This window comes from Syngnathus acus, chromosome 13, assembly GCF_901709675.1.
Source record: "Syngnathus acus chromosome 13, fSynAcu1.2, whole genome shotgun sequence".
Classification (NCBI taxonomy): Eukaryota; Metazoa; Chordata; class Actinopteri; order Syngnathiformes; family Syngnathidae; genus Syngnathus; species Syngnathus acus.
In genome coordinates, this window is record NC_051098.1 from 13,970,938 (window position 1) to 13,987,133 (window position 16,196).

General features: G+C 46.3%; 4 protein-coding genes across 6 annotated transcripts; 3 read left to right on the forward strand and 1 right to left on the reverse strand.

Moving 5' to 3' along the window:
- The first annotated feature begins 208 nt into the window (after nucleotides 1–208).
- On the forward strand, nucleotides 209–5,597 carry LOC119132390 (protein IWS1 homolog). 3 transcript variants are annotated; one of them, XM_037267615.1, is made up of 17 exons: nucleotides 209–436; nucleotides 738–820; nucleotides 984–1,223; nucleotides 1,269–1,908; nucleotides 1,970–2,026; nucleotides 2,169–2,382; nucleotides 2,591–2,648; nucleotides 2,754–2,857; nucleotides 2,984–3,134; nucleotides 3,223–3,305; nucleotides 3,459–3,588; nucleotides 3,668–3,785; nucleotides 3,860–3,971; nucleotides 4,247–4,303; nucleotides 4,728–4,784; nucleotides 4,952–5,063; nucleotides 5,156–5,597. In XM_037267615.1, the coding sequence occupies exons 1-17, from the start codon at nucleotides 394–396 to the stop codon at nucleotides 5,279–5,281; spliced, it is 2,385 nt and encodes a 794-aa protein (XP_037123510.1). In that variant the 5' UTR covers nucleotides 209–393; the 3' UTR covers nucleotides 5,282–5,597. The 3 variants fall into 3 exon arrangements, with proteins under 3 accessions (XP_037123510.1, XP_037123509.1, XP_037123511.1); XM_037267614.1 differs by having other exon boundaries at nucleotides 984–1,908; XM_037267616.1 differs by lacking the exon at nucleotides 4,247–4,303 and having other exon boundaries at nucleotides 984–1,908.
- Nucleotides 5,598–5,663: 66 nt separating this feature from the next.
- On the reverse strand, nucleotides 5,664–6,951 carry ostn (osteocrin). The gene is made up of 4 exons (XM_037267629.1): nucleotides 6,552–6,951; nucleotides 6,202–6,398; nucleotides 5,931–6,040; nucleotides 5,664–5,860 (listed from the first exon to the last, which is right to left on the reverse strand). Exons 1-3 carry the CDS (start codon nucleotides 6,639–6,641, stop codon nucleotides 5,956–5,958), a joined length of 372 nt encoding a protein of 123 aa, XP_037123524.1. The 5' UTR covers nucleotides 6,642–6,951; the 3' UTR covers nucleotides 5,664–5,860; nucleotides 5,931–5,955.
- A 3,874-nt stretch (nucleotides 6,952–10,825) lies between these two features.
- gmnc (geminin coiled-coil domain containing) lies at nucleotides 10,826–12,428 on the forward strand. The gene is made up of 4 exons (XM_037268228.1): nucleotides 10,826–10,960; nucleotides 11,093–11,175; nucleotides 11,289–11,444; nucleotides 11,735–12,428. The coding sequence occupies exons 1-4, from the start codon at nucleotides 10,876–10,878 to the stop codon at nucleotides 12,371–12,373; spliced, it is 963 nt and encodes a 320-aa protein (XP_037124123.1). The 5' UTR covers nucleotides 10,826–10,875; the 3' UTR covers nucleotides 12,374–12,428.
- A 1,875-nt stretch (nucleotides 12,429–14,303) lies between these two features.
- tsen34 (TSEN34 tRNA splicing endonuclease subunit) lies at nucleotides 14,304–16,143 on the forward strand. The gene is made up of 5 exons (XM_037267627.1): nucleotides 14,304–14,502; nucleotides 14,972–15,231; nucleotides 15,305–15,437; nucleotides 15,512–15,772; nucleotides 15,870–16,143. Exons 2-5 carry the CDS (start codon nucleotides 14,977–14,979, stop codon nucleotides 16,058–16,060), a joined length of 840 nt encoding a protein of 279 aa, XP_037123522.1. The 5' UTR covers nucleotides 14,304–14,502; nucleotides 14,972–14,976; the 3' UTR covers nucleotides 16,061–16,143.
- The last annotated feature ends 53 nt before the right edge of the window (nucleotides 16,144–16,196 follow it).

Consider the following 16,196-nt stretch of genomic DNA (forward strand, 5'->3'; position numbering starts at 1 on the left):
ACCGCCACCTACTGGAGGGAGAGAATGCAGAAAAACAAGAGTAGTCATTTGTAAAATTAAAATAGAATTCTATTAGGAACACTATGGTTATAGATTTAAAGTACTTGTCATGATATTGATTGAATTCATGTGTATTTTTTTAAAACAAAATATTAAGTCTGGTTGTAATGTTACGTCACTAGTAGTCGCCGATGACCTCTGCGCATGCGTATATGGCCGGGCCGCACCATTTTGGCTCGCCTTCCTCCTACTACAGGCGGGCATTGAGTTGGTATCCAACCGTCTCTATTTCTTCACGTTTTGTTTGACCGCCTCAATCCAAACAAAGTGTGGTTAATAAAAGAGTTGTCGTGCTTTCCTTTCGTCTAAACTTAACGCCGTCTTCGTCTGGAAATGGACGGAGAAGAGGACGAATTCATGTCTGGCAGCCACTCCGGTAAACACTTTGTCTTTGCTACATAACAACCACACGCAGTTCTTTCATTTTGCTAAAAACTCTTTCATTCTCGTACACAGTGTTATTTTATTTGATCACTTCTAGAGTGACCTACTTACCAAAAACGTCTACTCCTCAAAAAGTGTTTTGTTTATCAACCATCTTCAGACCCTGTTGAACTCGTCAACTTTTCTGACGAATATTGGCGAAAATCGAATCTGTCAGTAGCGACCTTTAGCGATGCAAGCATTATTTAGCATGATGAACAGCGTGAATTACTTTAAAATGGTTTTCTCCACAGATGACGGAGGCGGAACTCCTGTTCAGGATGAACATCAGGCATCGGATGGCGAGGACATGAGCAGCAACAAACATCATTCTGAGGTCAGACATATTTATTATTTTATTGTCCTTCGACATGGCTGTAGGTTTGCACAACATTTAACTTCAAAGCGGCGACTGGTTACTCAACTCTGCAAGTAGCCAACCATATTGTGGTTAGCGGTTATTGAAACCTTGTATTGATGTGACATGATTTCATCTTCAGGACGAGGGGAGTAACAACGAGGAGGCGTCTTACAACAAACATCAAAATGACAGCGACTCCGACAATGACGTCCGACGAGGTGGTGACAGCGACTCCGAAGCGGAAGCGCCTGGTCGCCATGGTGACGACGACCAGCGAAGCGATTCCGAGGCAGAAGCTCCCGTTCGCCGTCATGACCCAGGAAGTGACTCTGAGGCCGAGGCCCCTGTTCACCACAAAGACCAGGGGAGCGATTCCGAGGCCGAGGCCCCTGTTCGCCACAAAGACCAGGGGAGCGATTCCGAGGCCGAGCCTCCACGTCGCCGCGCCGACCAGGGTAGCGACTCCGAGGCAGAGGCTCCGGTTCGCCGCGACGATCCGCTGAGCGACTCTGAGGCCGAGGCTCCGAGTCGCCGCGACAACCAGGGGAGTGATTCGGAGCCGGAACGCCCAAAGCCCGCTGACAGCGACGATGACTCTGTGGGAAAACGCAGAATGAGCGTGTCGGAGGACGAGGCGGCGGTCAAACAGGCCGCTTCAGACAATGAGGAAAGGGAGGCTTCGTCCCCCGTGACGCGCAGGGGGAGCAGCTCAGACATGGAGGAGGACAGAGCTAAAGCAGCAGCAGCAGCGGCGGTGGAGAGTGACTCTGACAACGAGCACGCCAAAGCAAAATCCGCTGCCGACAGTGACTCTGACACAGAGACGCCGCCCAAACGCAAGACAGCGGCGGCACTGAACTCTGGCGATGAGTCCGATGCACGCCAGGAAGAGGCCGAGGAGAGTGGGGGAGGCAAATGGAAGGCCGTCATGCGGTCGGACAGTGAGAACGAGGAGGACGGTGGCGGCGAGGAGAAGAAGAAAGCCGCCAATGTCGTGGGAAGCGACGGAGAAGCGCAAGAGAAGCAGAAAGCCTCGGACAACAGTGATGATGATGAGCAGCCAGGTAATAAACTCAAAACACTGATGACCTCGATTAATCAGTTAATCAATTGTTTGTGTTACAGTGAAGAGGAAGAAGGCCATCGTGTCAGACAGTGAGGATGATGAGATGGAAAAACCAGGTGAGACAGGGATGTTACTTTTTAAATTCATTTGTCCTGTGAAATAGTTTAAATAATTTAAAAAAAAATTACATAGTAAGACTTACATTTTTTTCTGTTTCTGCAAATGGGCCACAAAGTTTCTATCCTGTCATATCCTCAGCTGTCAAGAGGAGTCGCGCGGTTTCCGACGACGACGACAACTCCGACAGCGACGGCGAGTCGGGCGGAATCGACAAGAGCATGGCCGCCAAGCTCCGGGAGCTGGGCTCCGACAGTGGCAGCGACGACGACGACCGCAACAAGGCGGCGGGGGAGAACAAAGACGAGAAGGCGCTCTTCGGGAGCGACAGCGACGACGACGACAACCAGGAGGAGTGAGTGCACCATCTTGTAGCTTTTGTTTTTATGAGCTGAATTTAAATATGTAAGACTTTAAGTCCACCCCCGAAAATGTCAATCATGTTCAACCCAGCAGACAGGATTTTTGTTTGTACAATACCCATCTATTTTTTTTTACCTTCAGTTCAGGCCAGGGGGGGCTTCGAGTGATTTTATATCTGATCTGTGTTCTTTTTGACTTAGAAAAATGATCGCAGACATCTTTGGAGAGTCAGGCGATGAGGAGGAGGAAGAGTTCACGGTGAGTACTACACGTGCAGCACATAGGGGGCGCTACATCTACACCCGCTTGTGTGTGTGTGCCAGATGCTACATGCTAATGCTACATGTGTATTTGTATATGCAGGGCTTCAACCAGGAGGACCTGGAGGATAAGAAGGAGGCCAAGGAGAAGCTGCAGAAGATGGAGGACTCTGATTCTGATGAGGGAATCCGTCACAGAGGCCAAGAGTAGGCGTTGACATGCGCGCACATTTTTCTATTTTCTTTTGTATAGATCCCTCAGTGGAAAATTTTTGGACATTGAAAGAGACATTTTATTGTTTTTAACTTTTGCCTTTGCCTGTGTGTACTCAGTATCAGCTTCATGTCCGACTTTGACATCATGCTGGCTCGCAAGAAGGCCATGAGCGGCAAGCGGCGGCGTCACAGAGACGGCGGAACGTTTATCAGCGACGCCGACGACGTGGTCAGCGCCATGATCATCAAGATGAACGAGGCCGCGGAGGTCTGACCGGCAAACTTGCACGAAAGAGAAAAAAAAACTTTCGCTGCTTATTCATCGTCCTAAATTCATTTTGTTTTTCTTCTTCCAGGAGGACAGAACGTTGAACAGTGCGAAGAAACCGGCGCTCAAGAAGCTCACTCTGCTGCCTCAAGTGGTCATGCATCTAAAAAAGTAAAAAGAAAAAATCTTATTTATGCACGTAGAATGAAACTTTTTGTACAACTCTCAATTCACTCGGTTGCCCCAAGATGCCACGGAAAAAAATGAAAACAAAAGAAGATATCAAAGATTCAAATCCAAGGTCCCCTTTGTTCGCTTGCTCAGGCAGGATCTGAAAGACACGTTCATTGACAGCGGCGTCATGACGGCCATCAAAGAGTGGATCAGCCCGCTCCCCGACAAGTCATTGCCGGCACTCCGGATCCGAGAGGAGCTGCTCAAGATCCTGCAGGAAGTGAGTACAAACCAAGCCAGTGTGTTCTAACAAAGGTTCAAACGGACAATCAACACCTGCTTTGAACTTTGGTCTTCAGCTGCCCAGCGTCAGTCAGGAGACGTTGAAGCACAGCGGCATCGGCCGCGCCGTCATGTTCCTCTACAAGCACCCCAAAGAGTCCAGATCCAACAAAGACCTGGCCCTCAAGCTCATCAGTAAGACCCCCTTCCTCACACAAGCCGCTTCTTCCTCTTCTCGTCAAACTCACTTCCTGTCGTTGACGTCACAGACGAGTGGTCGCGGCCCATTTTCGGCCTGACGTCCAATTACAAGGGAATGACGAGAGAGGAGCGGCAGCAGCGTGACCTTGACCAACAGATGCCTCAGCGCAGACGACTCAGGTAGACCCCAAAGAAGCGCTTTCTTCCTCGGCCGCACGTTTCCTCTTTCACCTGTAATACGAGCTAGAGTCCTCACTAGTCATCATCATCACCACGTTCTACTCTCCAGTAAGGCTGGGCAATATGGCCTTAAAATATATAGTCAGATCATCCATACAACTAAACCTGAATCGATAAAAAAAAATTGGCAAATTTGCCCAGCCCTATTTTCCATTGTCTGTCTGCTCTTCGCTCTTTCCTCCTTTTCCTACCTTCCTCTTCTTCGTCCTCCTCAGTCATCCACAGAGGGTGGAGAGAGCCGAGGAACCGGACGTCTTCTCTCCACCTAGCAGGTTCTCTCATCTCGCATGTTACATGTTCCAAACATGTGACTACTTACTGGACTTGCTTGGTCTTTTTCCTTCGCTTGGGGTTGGGGGGCTCTACAAGGGAATTTACAATCCCCCAAATTGGAAGAATTGAATGAGTTTGTTAGAATAGAGGTCATGCCGAACTAACTGTTTGATAAATTTGGTGTGTTTGTTTTCCAACACGCGTGTGCATTGAGGTTATTACCATTAACAAAACCTAATAATGAAGAAGAAAAAATGGTAAAACTATTTTTTACTTGTCAGACTTCAGAATTATTTTCCTGACTGGTTATTGTTTGACGTCACACCGGCTGTTTTGCAGTGGACAGTAACCCGCATGAGACTTGGGCCGAACAGACCCGGTCGGTCAAGCTGACCTCTTCTTCCATTTTTTTTGTCTCTGCAGTTCTGCGGGACAAACTCCCCGTCGAGACCTGGAGAAACAGCTGACGGGAGAGGAAAAGTAAGCTTAGTGGAGAGCATTTTACAATAAATATGGTTTGGTCACGCAACTTCCTGTTTTGTATGAATGAGAACCGATAAAGAGTCTGTTGCTGTAAAAATGCACATTTTTATTCAAATATTTCAAGTAACAACAATCAAAGAACACAACTGTGCACGTGTCCACAGAGCGCTCCGACCGGGCGACCCGGGTTTCTGCGCCAGGGCTCGAGTGCCGATGCCCTCCAACAAAGACTACGTCGTCCGACCCAAATGGAACGTCGAGATGGAATCCAGCAGAGTAAGTCACCATGTGTTGCAATTTGAAAACTATACAGGAATGTTGTCACTAAGGAAGTAAATGAGTTAACGTTGCCATTTTTTTCTCCGCAGGGTCCTGCGAAGAAGGGCATGTCTCGGGTGGACAAGCAGATGCGGCGCTTTGCGGACATCCGCCGCCTCACAAAGACAGGACATGCCGTTAAAATCAGCGTGGAAGGAAATCGTATGCCGCTCTGATTTTAACTTCTCTAGGAATTATTTTCTTCTCTCAGTTGATTTTTGTTCTGTTCAGCTCTACACAAAAATTCTTACTCTTTTAATTCCCGTCTATTCAGAGCGTCAACTTGGTAAGACGTTCTCAGTTGCCGCCATGATAAGGTGAAAGGTCAAGTTGTCAATAGGAAGAGGCTTAAATTAAACAGAAAGTCACCGGTGATGTCACATCCTCACCCTTGCTGCCTCCTTAAATCATGCTGATGTCTAAGTGTAGAGCTTTGCACTGTTCTGTTGTGGGTCCAGGATATTTTTTAATAAAAAAAAAAGTTAAATTCAACTAGCCTCTTGCTCTCACTCATGCTTAAATGTCATCGTTGTCACTATAAAGAAACAACACTTAACAAACCAGTTTTCTTTACAATCTTTAATCTATACTATTTTTTTTTCTTTACTAAAACATACAAAAGGTGTTTTAAAGAGCAGCAATATATTTCGACACATATCCAAACATCTTCTATTTAAAGTATTAAAAAAAAGTCTTGACTTCCAGATGCGTCGATTGACCGGTTCCGAGTGTTCCAGCTGCTGATTGGCTGAGGCCTGTGAAGGGGCGGAGCATACTGAGTATTAATAGTTAAATAAGTGCGTGGCAATGACGTGCAGTACGTACCTTAATTCTCCATAGATGGGGTCACTCATCCTCTTCTATTTGGCAAGCGTCTCATCCCGAGCCTGTCCATGGGAGGGAGGCTGAGGCGTCGCCGTGGCAACTCAATCACTCTGATAGCCACACAAATGACACTTCAGGTACTGCACAACACATCTCAAGAAATAAATAAATACCTATCAAGAATAAAATAAGATTACAAAGTTTACAAAACAATGTATTTTATTTCACCAGATCAGCACTTTGTCCTAATTTCATTTCCATGTGTTCTGACCTCTGCCTGTTTGCCGCATGTTTGGTGTTGATGGCGCCAATGGACAGCCGATCCAGCGTGTTCCCGAGGAAACTCGTCTTCCTCTTGGACTCCGTGACATCATTCTCTGCCTTCGCTCGACCATCTGGCTGGAGCGTTTTGGTCACGTCCGGGTGGACTAATGCGGCGGGCCCGGACCTCGTCGAAGCGTCTTCATGCTGCAAACGCCAACACAGGCATGTGAGATCAGGTACACCACATAGACAGAAGTATTGGGACACCTCGAATCGCTTCTTCCGCCTTCAACACAAGAGATAAATATTTAAAAACATATCATGAACGGATGTCTAAAAATGATAACAGGAATTGACCTGTTGTGGTCGCCTCAGCTCGTGGGCGTCTCCTTCAGGCATGTTGATGGACAGCAGACAGATGAAGAGCAGAGCGCCGCACAAGTGCATCTGCAACACACAAACGCATCACACCTCCCACCTGAGCATGTTAGCCTACAAAGACATTTGTACCGCGCGCTAACACCTGGAGTGGAATCCACACATGCACACACACAGACGGACCACTTTTAGCTCTGCTGACGGGGATGCGTATTGTCCAGCAACATCGGGCTAATTTTAGCATTTTCCATCTCTGCGAATAAACGCCTTTTGACCGTCCAAAAACCAGCTCCCCCGAGGCGCACGCTCATGTACGCTAGTGCGCACACGCATGCCGGCAACGTCAAACACATTCTCGATGATGCACACTGTAGGTTCACGTTCACACACACACACACACACACACACACACACACACACACACACACACACACACACACACACACACACACACACACACACACACACACACACACACTGCTGATGCATGTCCCATTCATGACACACATGCAGGAAATTCTTCCATTCACAAAAACACCCTGGTCTTCCCTCACCTTCAACATTTTAAACTTTTCTTTGACATTGAGTTTATTTAAAGAGCAGCCATGATTGATAAATAAATGAAGACTTATGTCTAAGTAATAAAAGTATTTCTTGTATTTAAAATTCTCAAGTAAATGATGATGACATGACATGATTTTACCTTTAAATGTTGTTTTTGGAATTATTTGAAACACATTGAGTTACCTTATGTATGAAATGTGGTACATAAATTAATCTGCCTTGCCTTTCCTTCAGTATAGATTAAAATACCACCAACATGCAAACATGACATCATGCAAAAGTACAAAAAAAAGTTGTTTACTTGGAAAAAAAAGTGTGGTATCAGATCAGAATATTTCATTTTATGATCTACAGCAGGCATTTATTAAGCATTCCAAATTTTTATATTATCAATAATATTGCAATTATTCCAACGAGCGTGAAAATAAAACTTTTTTTTTTCTCTACATGCAGACACCTGTATGCACACACACACGCACACACACACACACGCGTTACCTTCAACAAGTCCTCTTGTCTGTTGCCGTGCGCTGACTTGATGTCAGGTTTTATAGCAGCTGTCCGTGTGTCTTTCCAATGTGCAGCCTCCCACGTGACATCACTTCCTGTACCCCTTTTCCACTGGATAAATGTGTTCATGTTAGTGGGGGTGCCTGGCAACCTCCATCTCCTCGTCTCGCTCGCCCTCATTGAGAAAACACACCTGCGCTAATAATAGCGGCTAACGCGCTAATAATGACGGAAATAACTTGACCGCTAATTGCTGACGACCTTCTCGGGTCGGGCTGATGTCATCCAACGCTGCCCACGCCCTCTGCACCCCACTTTTCCGACCGTGGTGAATTCCTGAACATGTAGTCGCCAAAAAAAAAACATTTGATCGTCTTTCCAGTAACTCTAATTTATCGTTGAAACGTAGACTAAAAGCTTTGCTTACGGACTTTTGGGGATCTTAAATCACAGGACTTCGATTCGATTATGTTTCGGTCACTGTGGACTTAATTGTAACACAATACGCTTGCAGGCCGGAATGATCCAATCTCAACTCGCACCTTGCCGGCCACGAAACATTTTTGTTCTAGCTCAACAAAAAGGTGTTCACAATGCTCACTTCTGGCACGCGCCGGCGGGGACCTCGACCGAGCAGCCAATCGGAAGACTCGCAGGTTGATGATGTCACCTGGCGCGCGGGTAGGCATGCCGCCGGACGACACCCGAGCCCTCCGAGCTTTCGGGAGGCGTTGGTAACCTGTCATTACGCCGCCGCTCCCGCTGGACATAATCCTCATGAAATAATGTTTGTGGATGAATGTAACAAGACCACAATAATTTGCAGGAATGAAGGCGGAGCTTCCAGCCACTCTGGAGAAAAGAACGTCGAAACTCGGTTTGGAAGTAAAATGCATTCATGGGGATTAGGAGTCTTCAATCATAGAATTACAAATCTCGAGCATTTAGAAGAAAGGAAAGTTTAAAGGAGACGCGTGTATTATTTATCCTCTGCAAAGAACAACTAGGCCAAAATATCAATGACAGAGCTAAGAGTGCAAAAGTCCAAAGTCAAGATTTCCACAGAGGTCCATGGTCACTTTTTGATTTAGCTCTTGGAGTCACTTAAACACCTTGCCGGTTTAATTTGACACTCGATAGGTGGGCGACCACTCCAGGCACTCAATTGTATTTATGTACAACACAGCAGAAGTCAATTTTTCCTCTTGAAAGCAGCTGTCTGGACTCCCGCCATGCCACCCACCGGAGGTGCGTCGACGATGTCTCGCTCTCGCTTTCTCGTGGTGCTTTAATTGGCCTCCGGCTCTCAGCAGGCCGCCATTATTGAGGAGTGGAAAAAGGGGCTCTTAGCTTAGCTGAGATTAGCGACAACAAGCTCGCGGCTAATTACGACTTTCCAATGGACGCACGCATGAAAACAAAGTTGGTGTGTGTGTGTGTGTTCACATTTTTAGCGTGATTTGAGTGGGGGTGTGGGGGTCCATTTCTGCAGTGACCTCTTGTGCAAAAGTCAAATGCTCCAGCTTGTCGTCTTTTCCTCAGGGGACATCTCACTAACCTGGATTTTTCTTCAAGTAACAACAAAGACGAGCGACTGTGGCGACGACCAGCCACCATCCTTATCTCGCCAGCGGCGAGCAGACTGCCGGCAGCCAGGCAGCCGTTGATGTTGTCCAACAAATCCCGTCGGCCGTCCCCCCGTCATTAGGTTCCCAGCGGGGACGTTAAACGGGAGGCGGGCCGGGCGGGATTGAGCATCTGTGCTCACAACTCGACTTAGACCACCAGGTAGACCACCTGTGGTCCCACAAGTCACTTATTGGGGATTTTGACGATTCAAGTTTTAAGTCTGAATGAGACATAGTGTCCTTTTACTGATGTTCAGTGTTTGCACTAAATTATGGCTGAAAAGTTCATCCTTGATTTCAAAATTTTGCAGACTCTCTTGCATTCATGTTGGATGGAACTATAGTTGAACTTCAACGAGTGGATGAGGGCCCACCTGGCTGCCCGTCCAGGGTTCGCCAAAGGCTAACAGCTGGTCAAATGGGTAATCCGCTATCCCGCCGCCGGCAAGTACGGCAACCCGGGGGCTAATTGGAAAACGAGCGGCCCGGCGTGTCGTCGTGGCAACAAGCCCGACATCAAAGTTCTGAGTGACACCCTCCCGGTGCGCATATGAGCACCCGCAGTTGTTGCTGAATTTGATTGGCACATATGGTGAACACAAGGTTATTGTGCCATTCCATAATAATATGTATGAAACACCTGATGGTCACTCTGTGGTCTTCTCCACGTGACAAAGCCGGCAAAAGTCTCATTCACGACATCAATGTTGAGGAAACATGGTTCTTCATTTGTTTTCATTTGTACCTTGTGTCCTTTGCTCTATGTCCTTGCGTAGTTGTTTACACAAATTTTAGTTTTGATGCAAACCAGTGTTTTTATGAGGTAAGTTTGTTCTTTTGTGAATTTGACTTATAATTCACATATTTGTGTCATTTATTAATGCGATCATATATTATTTATGTCTTAAAATCTTTTCACAAATGTGCTGACATCACATCTTCTCATCCTCAGGTGGTTTCCTACCTGCATGGTGTAATGACGTCACAACCGTTCGTGAATGTGATTGGGTGAGCTGTGATTAGTTTTGTGTGTGTGCATGTATTTTAAGTAGGGTGTGTGTGTGTGACTTATTACGAGCAGAGGTCAGAGGATCTTCATCTTCAGAAGCAGCAGCATGTGTTCTCCATCTTTTTTTCTGCAATCATTTCCACATTTGAATTTCTTTTTTTACTTTCTCTGACTTAGGACGTTTGGCGACGCGCGTGCACGTGGGGAACATCCGCCGTTGCGCGTGGCTGCGGTGAGTTCACGTAAATCGGTGACTTTCACGCTTCATGCTATGTATGCAATGTATTTATGGAGCCGACAAAAAATAATCCTATCAGTAAATTGCAAGGATACAGTTATGTAATAATTAATTTGAAATAGTTGTTTAAAAAACTACTTAAGCAAACGAGCTTATTTTTTTTTAATATAATTTGGTTTACTTTCAAATCAAAATTTGTCAATTGTATTTTAATATTTTTGCATTTGATTCTTTTTTAATAAAACAATGTTTATCTAATGTTTTTTTTTTAGCATGTATTTTATATTTTTATTTCAGCATATTTTTGATTCCCCCTTCAGAGGGATCTTTAGGACGTCATCTATTTCTGTTTCTATGGAAACCCTAACCAACACGTGGTCCCTGATCGATCAGTGCAACATCACCAATGTTGGAGACAAGCATTCCTCGTGTCCGTGGGGTCAGTCAAAATATTTAGTTTTAAAAGTAATTTTAGATTATTATTTTTTTCATTATTATTGTGATCAGTGATGCGACCATGTTTATTTAGGCATAAATTGATGTTAAAAGTTAATGCGCGTGCACGTGTCAGAGGAGCGTGTGTTTAACAGGTCTCCCCCTGCTGGTGGACAGTGGTCAGAGCAGCTCTCGCCTCACCTCCAAAGGAACAAACAGGTACAATGCTACTTTACATATCTTTTCTCAGATCAAAATGTGCTTGTTTGAATACAAAAATGAAAAGGTTGCTCATTGTCCTTTGTATGCGTGTATGGAATGGTCGCGGTCAGCTTGAGGACAAGCTTTTGCAGCGAGAAGAGGAACTGAGTCGCCTCCAGGAGGAAAACAACAAACTGCGACAATTCCTCAACTCTTCATTCGTCAGGAATCTTGAAGACAAAGCCGGAGTGAGACAATCGTTGCACTTTTTTGATGATGTCGACAAATAACAGATTGGTCATCAGTCAGTTAAATAAACAAGCAAATAGGCCAAAATGTAGACAACCATACATTCACACTTTCAGCATCTCACAAAAGTCTGCACACCCCTGACATGGGTGTGAGATCAAAAACACCAAATTGAGTCACATGACACTCGGGAGGCAAACCAGCTAACTGGATCCAAATATGGATATTTTTATATCGGGCTGTGCTTACTTTTATTGTTTTGTATAGTATTTGTATTTTACCCTGAGTCTCCATTCATGCTAAGCAGACTCAAATAAATGTTGTGCAGAAGTTGAGTGCCGACAAGACCTGGAATCTAAACAGGAAGCGGCCATTCAACGGTGGGTCTTTCCAAAACTCCGTTCGGCGCCACCTTCAGGTCAGCAAACGCATCTGCCGGAACCTCAGCACCGAGTTCAATTCCACTGAGTCCAGTTCCGCGGAATCCAGTTCCTCCTCTTCCGAGCTGGACCTTTGGGTTCTGAGGACTCTTGGTCTGAAGGACCCGGACACCATCGACACATCCTCTATGCCGACTGTGTATCAGGAGAACTTCTCACCGGAACAGTCAGACTGCAGCTATGGGAGCACAGAAAGTCCGCAAAGTCATCCTGCCTTCATGGCATCCACTCCAGACCACAAGAGTCCACCTCAAGGACAACCAATCTCCAAGGTGACTCACTTTGGCCAGACTCCTTTTAACAGTCCGGTCCTGAACTGTTCTTGGCCGCCCCAGAGTCCGTCGCAAGTTGGTCGGGGTGAAGGTGGACATCCAGACTTGGCTTTTGCGATGTCCCTGAGCCCTGCCAGTAGCGTAAAGACCCTTAGCTATCCTCAAGGACAGGCTTTTGTCAGGAGGGACCCGCAAGGACGCTACAACTTCACTTGGTTGCCCACACACACCTCCAGAAACATGGACAGGACTTGAGGACAAAGACACGTTGAAGTACATTGAAATCAAAATTGTATCACCGCTGACCACATTCAAGGTCTTTATTAAATGCTTTTTGTCTCTTTAAGGCTACCGTAGCTAGGCGTCTCAGTTACTAATATGCTCGTGTTGCAAACAATGACAACTCATTTATTGCATTTGGATTTAAATGGAAGAATTACTCAGCGTCAAAGCGCATTAGCTGTCCTTTAGCTCCCTTACAAGCTCGGGCAGCGCGCCGCCTCCTGGTGTTTCACAACAGTTGGTGGTCAGTGACTCCCCGGAGACCCCCGCCTCCCCAGCCCTCCTTCCACATGTAACAGTGGAGGGGGTTCATCTCCCTGGGGTGGTCCCCGAAAGACCGAGCCGTCCCCTGAGATGCGTCGGGGAGGCTTTGGGGAAGCGGGGTGTCCGAGCAATCTATGGGTAATAACACGGTGGGCCGCAGATGTCAGCCAGATTGGTCGCATCTGAGCGGATCGCGGGAATGTGAAGGAGGGTGTGGTGGGGATCACACAGAGATCACGCAGCGGCCCTCTCCGCTGACGGGTCATTAAGGAGGATGGACATGAAACTCAATCTGTCCTCGGATGAGCCTTCTCGAGCGAGTTGACAGCTTGAACACTCAACGGGTGTTACACTTTGACGCCCACTGCCCATCTTACAAAATAACCCTACGTTAATTCTCTGAGGAGCTGCATTAACCTCAAATCGAGTGTTTTAAATGAGCCACTGTTCCCTATTTGTGATGTCATACCGTCTGCCACTAACCATTCCCACAATGCATTTTTGCTAACTTCTTTTCTGTTTTTATTTTGTTTTTTTTTATTTAGCACACACAAAATAATACAAATGTCATATGAAGAATTTTTTTTTTTAAAGAAAATAGACATGCGCAAGGAAGACTAGAAACCCTGACGGGCTTATAAAGTGTCTCCCTCAGATTTCAAGTTAAAATTAAAGAAAGTTTTATAAAAAAATATATAATTAGCCTACCTGTTTACGACAGCGACCAGCACGCAAGTTCAACACTATTACAAGAAAAAAGCTGTTAGCATCAACTGGCTAAAGATGCAAACTGGGTAAATAAGCACCCCGAAACTAGCTAATTTACAGGCTAGTTAGCCGCTAGTTAAAAGCACATTTGAAGCTATACCAAAATATTTCCACCAAAGAACTGAGTAAAATATAAACTAGACTAAAGAACAATGTCAAACACACATTCAGGAAGAATATAATGAAATGTACAAAAATGGGTGAGGCAGAGTTGAGTGGTTTGGATCAGATATCATCAGGCGCGTGTTCTAAGCGCGCAACTCAATGGCGGAAATCTTTATCACAAGTACAGTGCAATTAATAACCAGTTGAGCAGAAGTGTTAAATTTCCTCTGAGTGCAAATTACTTTCATCGCAGAAAAATGAGCAGAAATGCGAACCACTAGGTCGCACCGCGCTGCCTTTAATGTAACTAAACAATTGGGAAGTGCAGGAGTGCGTGACCCTTTGTGGCTTTTGTGCAGCTCTGAAACCAAAGTTATCAGGTCGGGAGGAAGCAAGCGAACTGCTTTGGGATGCGGTTTCTGTTGGCTTCATTCATACCACACAATACAAAACCAAATAGCTTCAGTTTGCCTGCGGGAATAAAGTTACAATCTCACTCCCAGGAAATTTTTCATTTTTAGTTTTCCTTGACGAATGCTTATTTGAAGATATTTTTTATATCAAAACTCAAAAATATCAGAACTCAGTAAACAATCGCTTTCCTCAAACTGGTGAATAATTTTTATATAAAACATTATTAAGTAAACAAAACAAAACAACACGTCTGTATTTTTACCCTCACACCCTCAAGCATCTGAGGCTCCCTCTAGCGGTCATTTATCACGACGGCGACTGTCAAATGTCGATATGTTGTGACGTAAAAAAGAGCACGGCAGCGGCATCGCTTTACGGCACAAAAACTACTAATCGAAACACGCTGCTGGGTGACAACAGCGTTTGGCTGCTAACCTGCAAAATTACGTCGTGACGCGGTGTTTATATAAATTTCTCGGTCGCTGAGCGGATGTGCAACGTGTCATTTTGGAGCCCAAAAAAGTCCTAAAAACTTGGGGCAACAGATACACGTGAGTACGTCGAACAATGAAGTGTTTACACGTGCGTTCGGTGTGTTAGTCTGTACAACATGATTCTCATAATTGTCATTTACTGTGGAAATGTTTAAAATACTCATTAAGTCTTTGTCGAACCTCCCCAAAAAGCTTCATTTCTCCAAGCTTCGTGTGCACACAACCCTGACCCCTGCTGGCCAAAACTTTGATTGTCATGGCAACGGTCTCCCCTTTGGGAATAACATCGGAAATTGAAACACCCTCGTTTATCTTTTGTGGCATTTATTTGTGTAATATGATTAGGCTACACGTTCATAAAATAATTTGTGGAGATTAATTACATCTGACAAACTAATGTTTTACCTTGGATCACCAACCTAGCCCAAGTCAACGCAAAAGAGAAGAACATTTCTGATGTCCTAACTAATATTGCATGCGATTGTATGTTCCTAATATAGTAAATAACAGTGTTGTGTTGACACAGCGGTGATGTCTTCCAAAGAGGCGGAGTCTCCCATCCGGCCCGTGCACGTCAGTCAGTGTGACTCTGCATCCCTGGTGTGGCGTACAGAGGACGTGGCTGCAGCCCGTTCTGTCGGTGTGGTGGGGGCATTGCTGGGTTCGTTGCCGCGCACCCCCCGGCAGAATGTACGTCTGGGACGCCCGTTGTTGTTACTGCCCGAGGAGGAGCGCTATCTGGGTCAGTGCGGCGCCCTCGCCACCGAGACCGCCGTCTCCCAACCGGTGGGTTGCTTTTTTTGCGGTTGAGTGCAAATTGGAGTCAATTTTATTTGTGTGACGAATGCACTGTCTTCAGGATGCGGGCGAGCGAGTTAGCCAGGTGGCGCTCTATGAGGAATCTCTGCAGCAAAGCTACCAAGAGCAGCGAGTCCTCGCTCTCCAAGACAGAAAGGCGGCGGTACTACATGCGCTCGGCTCGTCACGACCAGGTGATGGAAAAATCCCAAACTTTTACGACCCTGAGACTGGATGGCAAATCAGAATGATCGTGATTTGCCCTCAGGGTCGGAGGTCGACGGCGAGGAGAACACGCGGCACCGCCTGGAAGCTCTGGAGCGTCAATTTCGTTTCCCACGCACTGCGCTGGCGGTCCAGTTGAGCACAGCCAGGGTGGGGCCGGCCCAGGTTTCGCCGGGGCCAGCGTGTCGCGCTGTCCGCACGCCCGCCGCCGATGCCAGGTACCGGGTGTTTGCGGACCTGAGGGGGCGGGGCTTCTACTTGACCTCGGCCGGGAAGTTTGGCGGAGATTTCCTCGTCTATCCTGGTATGCTGAATGTAGAAATAAGAAAGGAAGTCAGGAAATAAAGCAGGAAGGAAGAGAAACCTGCCTTCATAGGGTTGTGCTTGTTTTGTGATTGCAGGTGACCCCCTGCGCTTCCACGCACACTTCATCTGCATGTGCCTGGACGTGGATGAACGTGTGCCACTGATGGACCTCCTGGCTGCCGCTCGCCTTGGTTCCAATGTCAAGAAGACGCTGGTCTTGTGCTCGCCCAACCGCCATGGTGAGGGCGTGACGTACTCATCGCTCCAATGGAGCGGAATGGTCTGATTGGACGGTGGGAGAGATACAGCTGTCCCCTGGAGAGCGCTACTCAGATGGGAAGGTGGACCAGAAGCTACACATGAACTGAACTCAAAAACAGTTCTAACTAAAAAATGCTTTGTAGTTCATTCACTCCTTTGTT

Coding starts and splice junctions, on each gene's coding strand:
- LOC119132390 (XM_037267614.1), top strand. CDS start 394: ATGGACGGAGAAGAGGACGAATTCATGTCTGGCAGCCACTCCG. Junction 3,786..3,859: donor CCTGGCCCTCAAGCTCATCA/GTAAGACCCCCT, acceptor TTGACGTCACAG/ACGAGTGGTCGCGGCCCATT. Junction 3,972..4,246: donor CCTCAGCGCAGACGACTCAG/GTAGACCCCAAA, acceptor CGTCCTCCTCAG/TCATCCACAGAGGGTGGAGA.
- ostn (XM_037267629.1), bottom strand. CDS start 6,641: ATGCACTTGTGCGGCGCTCTGCTCTTCATCTGTCTGCTGTCCATCAAC. Junction 6,399..6,551: donor AGCTGAGGCGACCACAACAG/GTCAATTCCTGT, acceptor TGGCGTTTGCAG/CATGAAGACGCTTCGACGAG. Junction 6,041..6,201: donor CATGCGGCAAACAGGCAGAG/GTCAGAACACAT, acceptor TGTGGCTATCAG/AGTGATTGAGTTGCCACGGC.
- gmnc (XM_037268228.1), top strand. CDS start 10,876: ATGGAAACCCTAACCAACACGTGGTCCCTGATCGATCAGTGCAACATC. Junction 10,961..11,092: donor GCATTCCTCGTGTCCGTGGG/GTCAGTCAAAAT, acceptor TGCACGTGTCAG/AGGAGCGTGTGTTTAACAGG. Junction 11,445..11,734: donor TTTTTGATGATGTCGACAAA/TAACAGATTGGT, acceptor AATGTTGTGCAG/AAGTTGAGTGCCGACAAGAC.
- tsen34 (XM_037267627.1), top strand. CDS start 14,977: ATGTCTTCCAAAGAGGCGGAGTCTCCCATCCGGCCCGTGCACGTCAGT. Junction 15,232..15,304: donor AGACCGCCGTCTCCCAACCG/GTGGGTTGCTTT, acceptor CACTGTCTTCAG/GATGCGGGCGAGCGAGTTAG. Junction 15,773..15,869: donor AGATTTCCTCGTCTATCCTG/GTATGCTGAATG, acceptor TTGTGATTGCAG/GTGACCCCCTGCGCTTCCAC.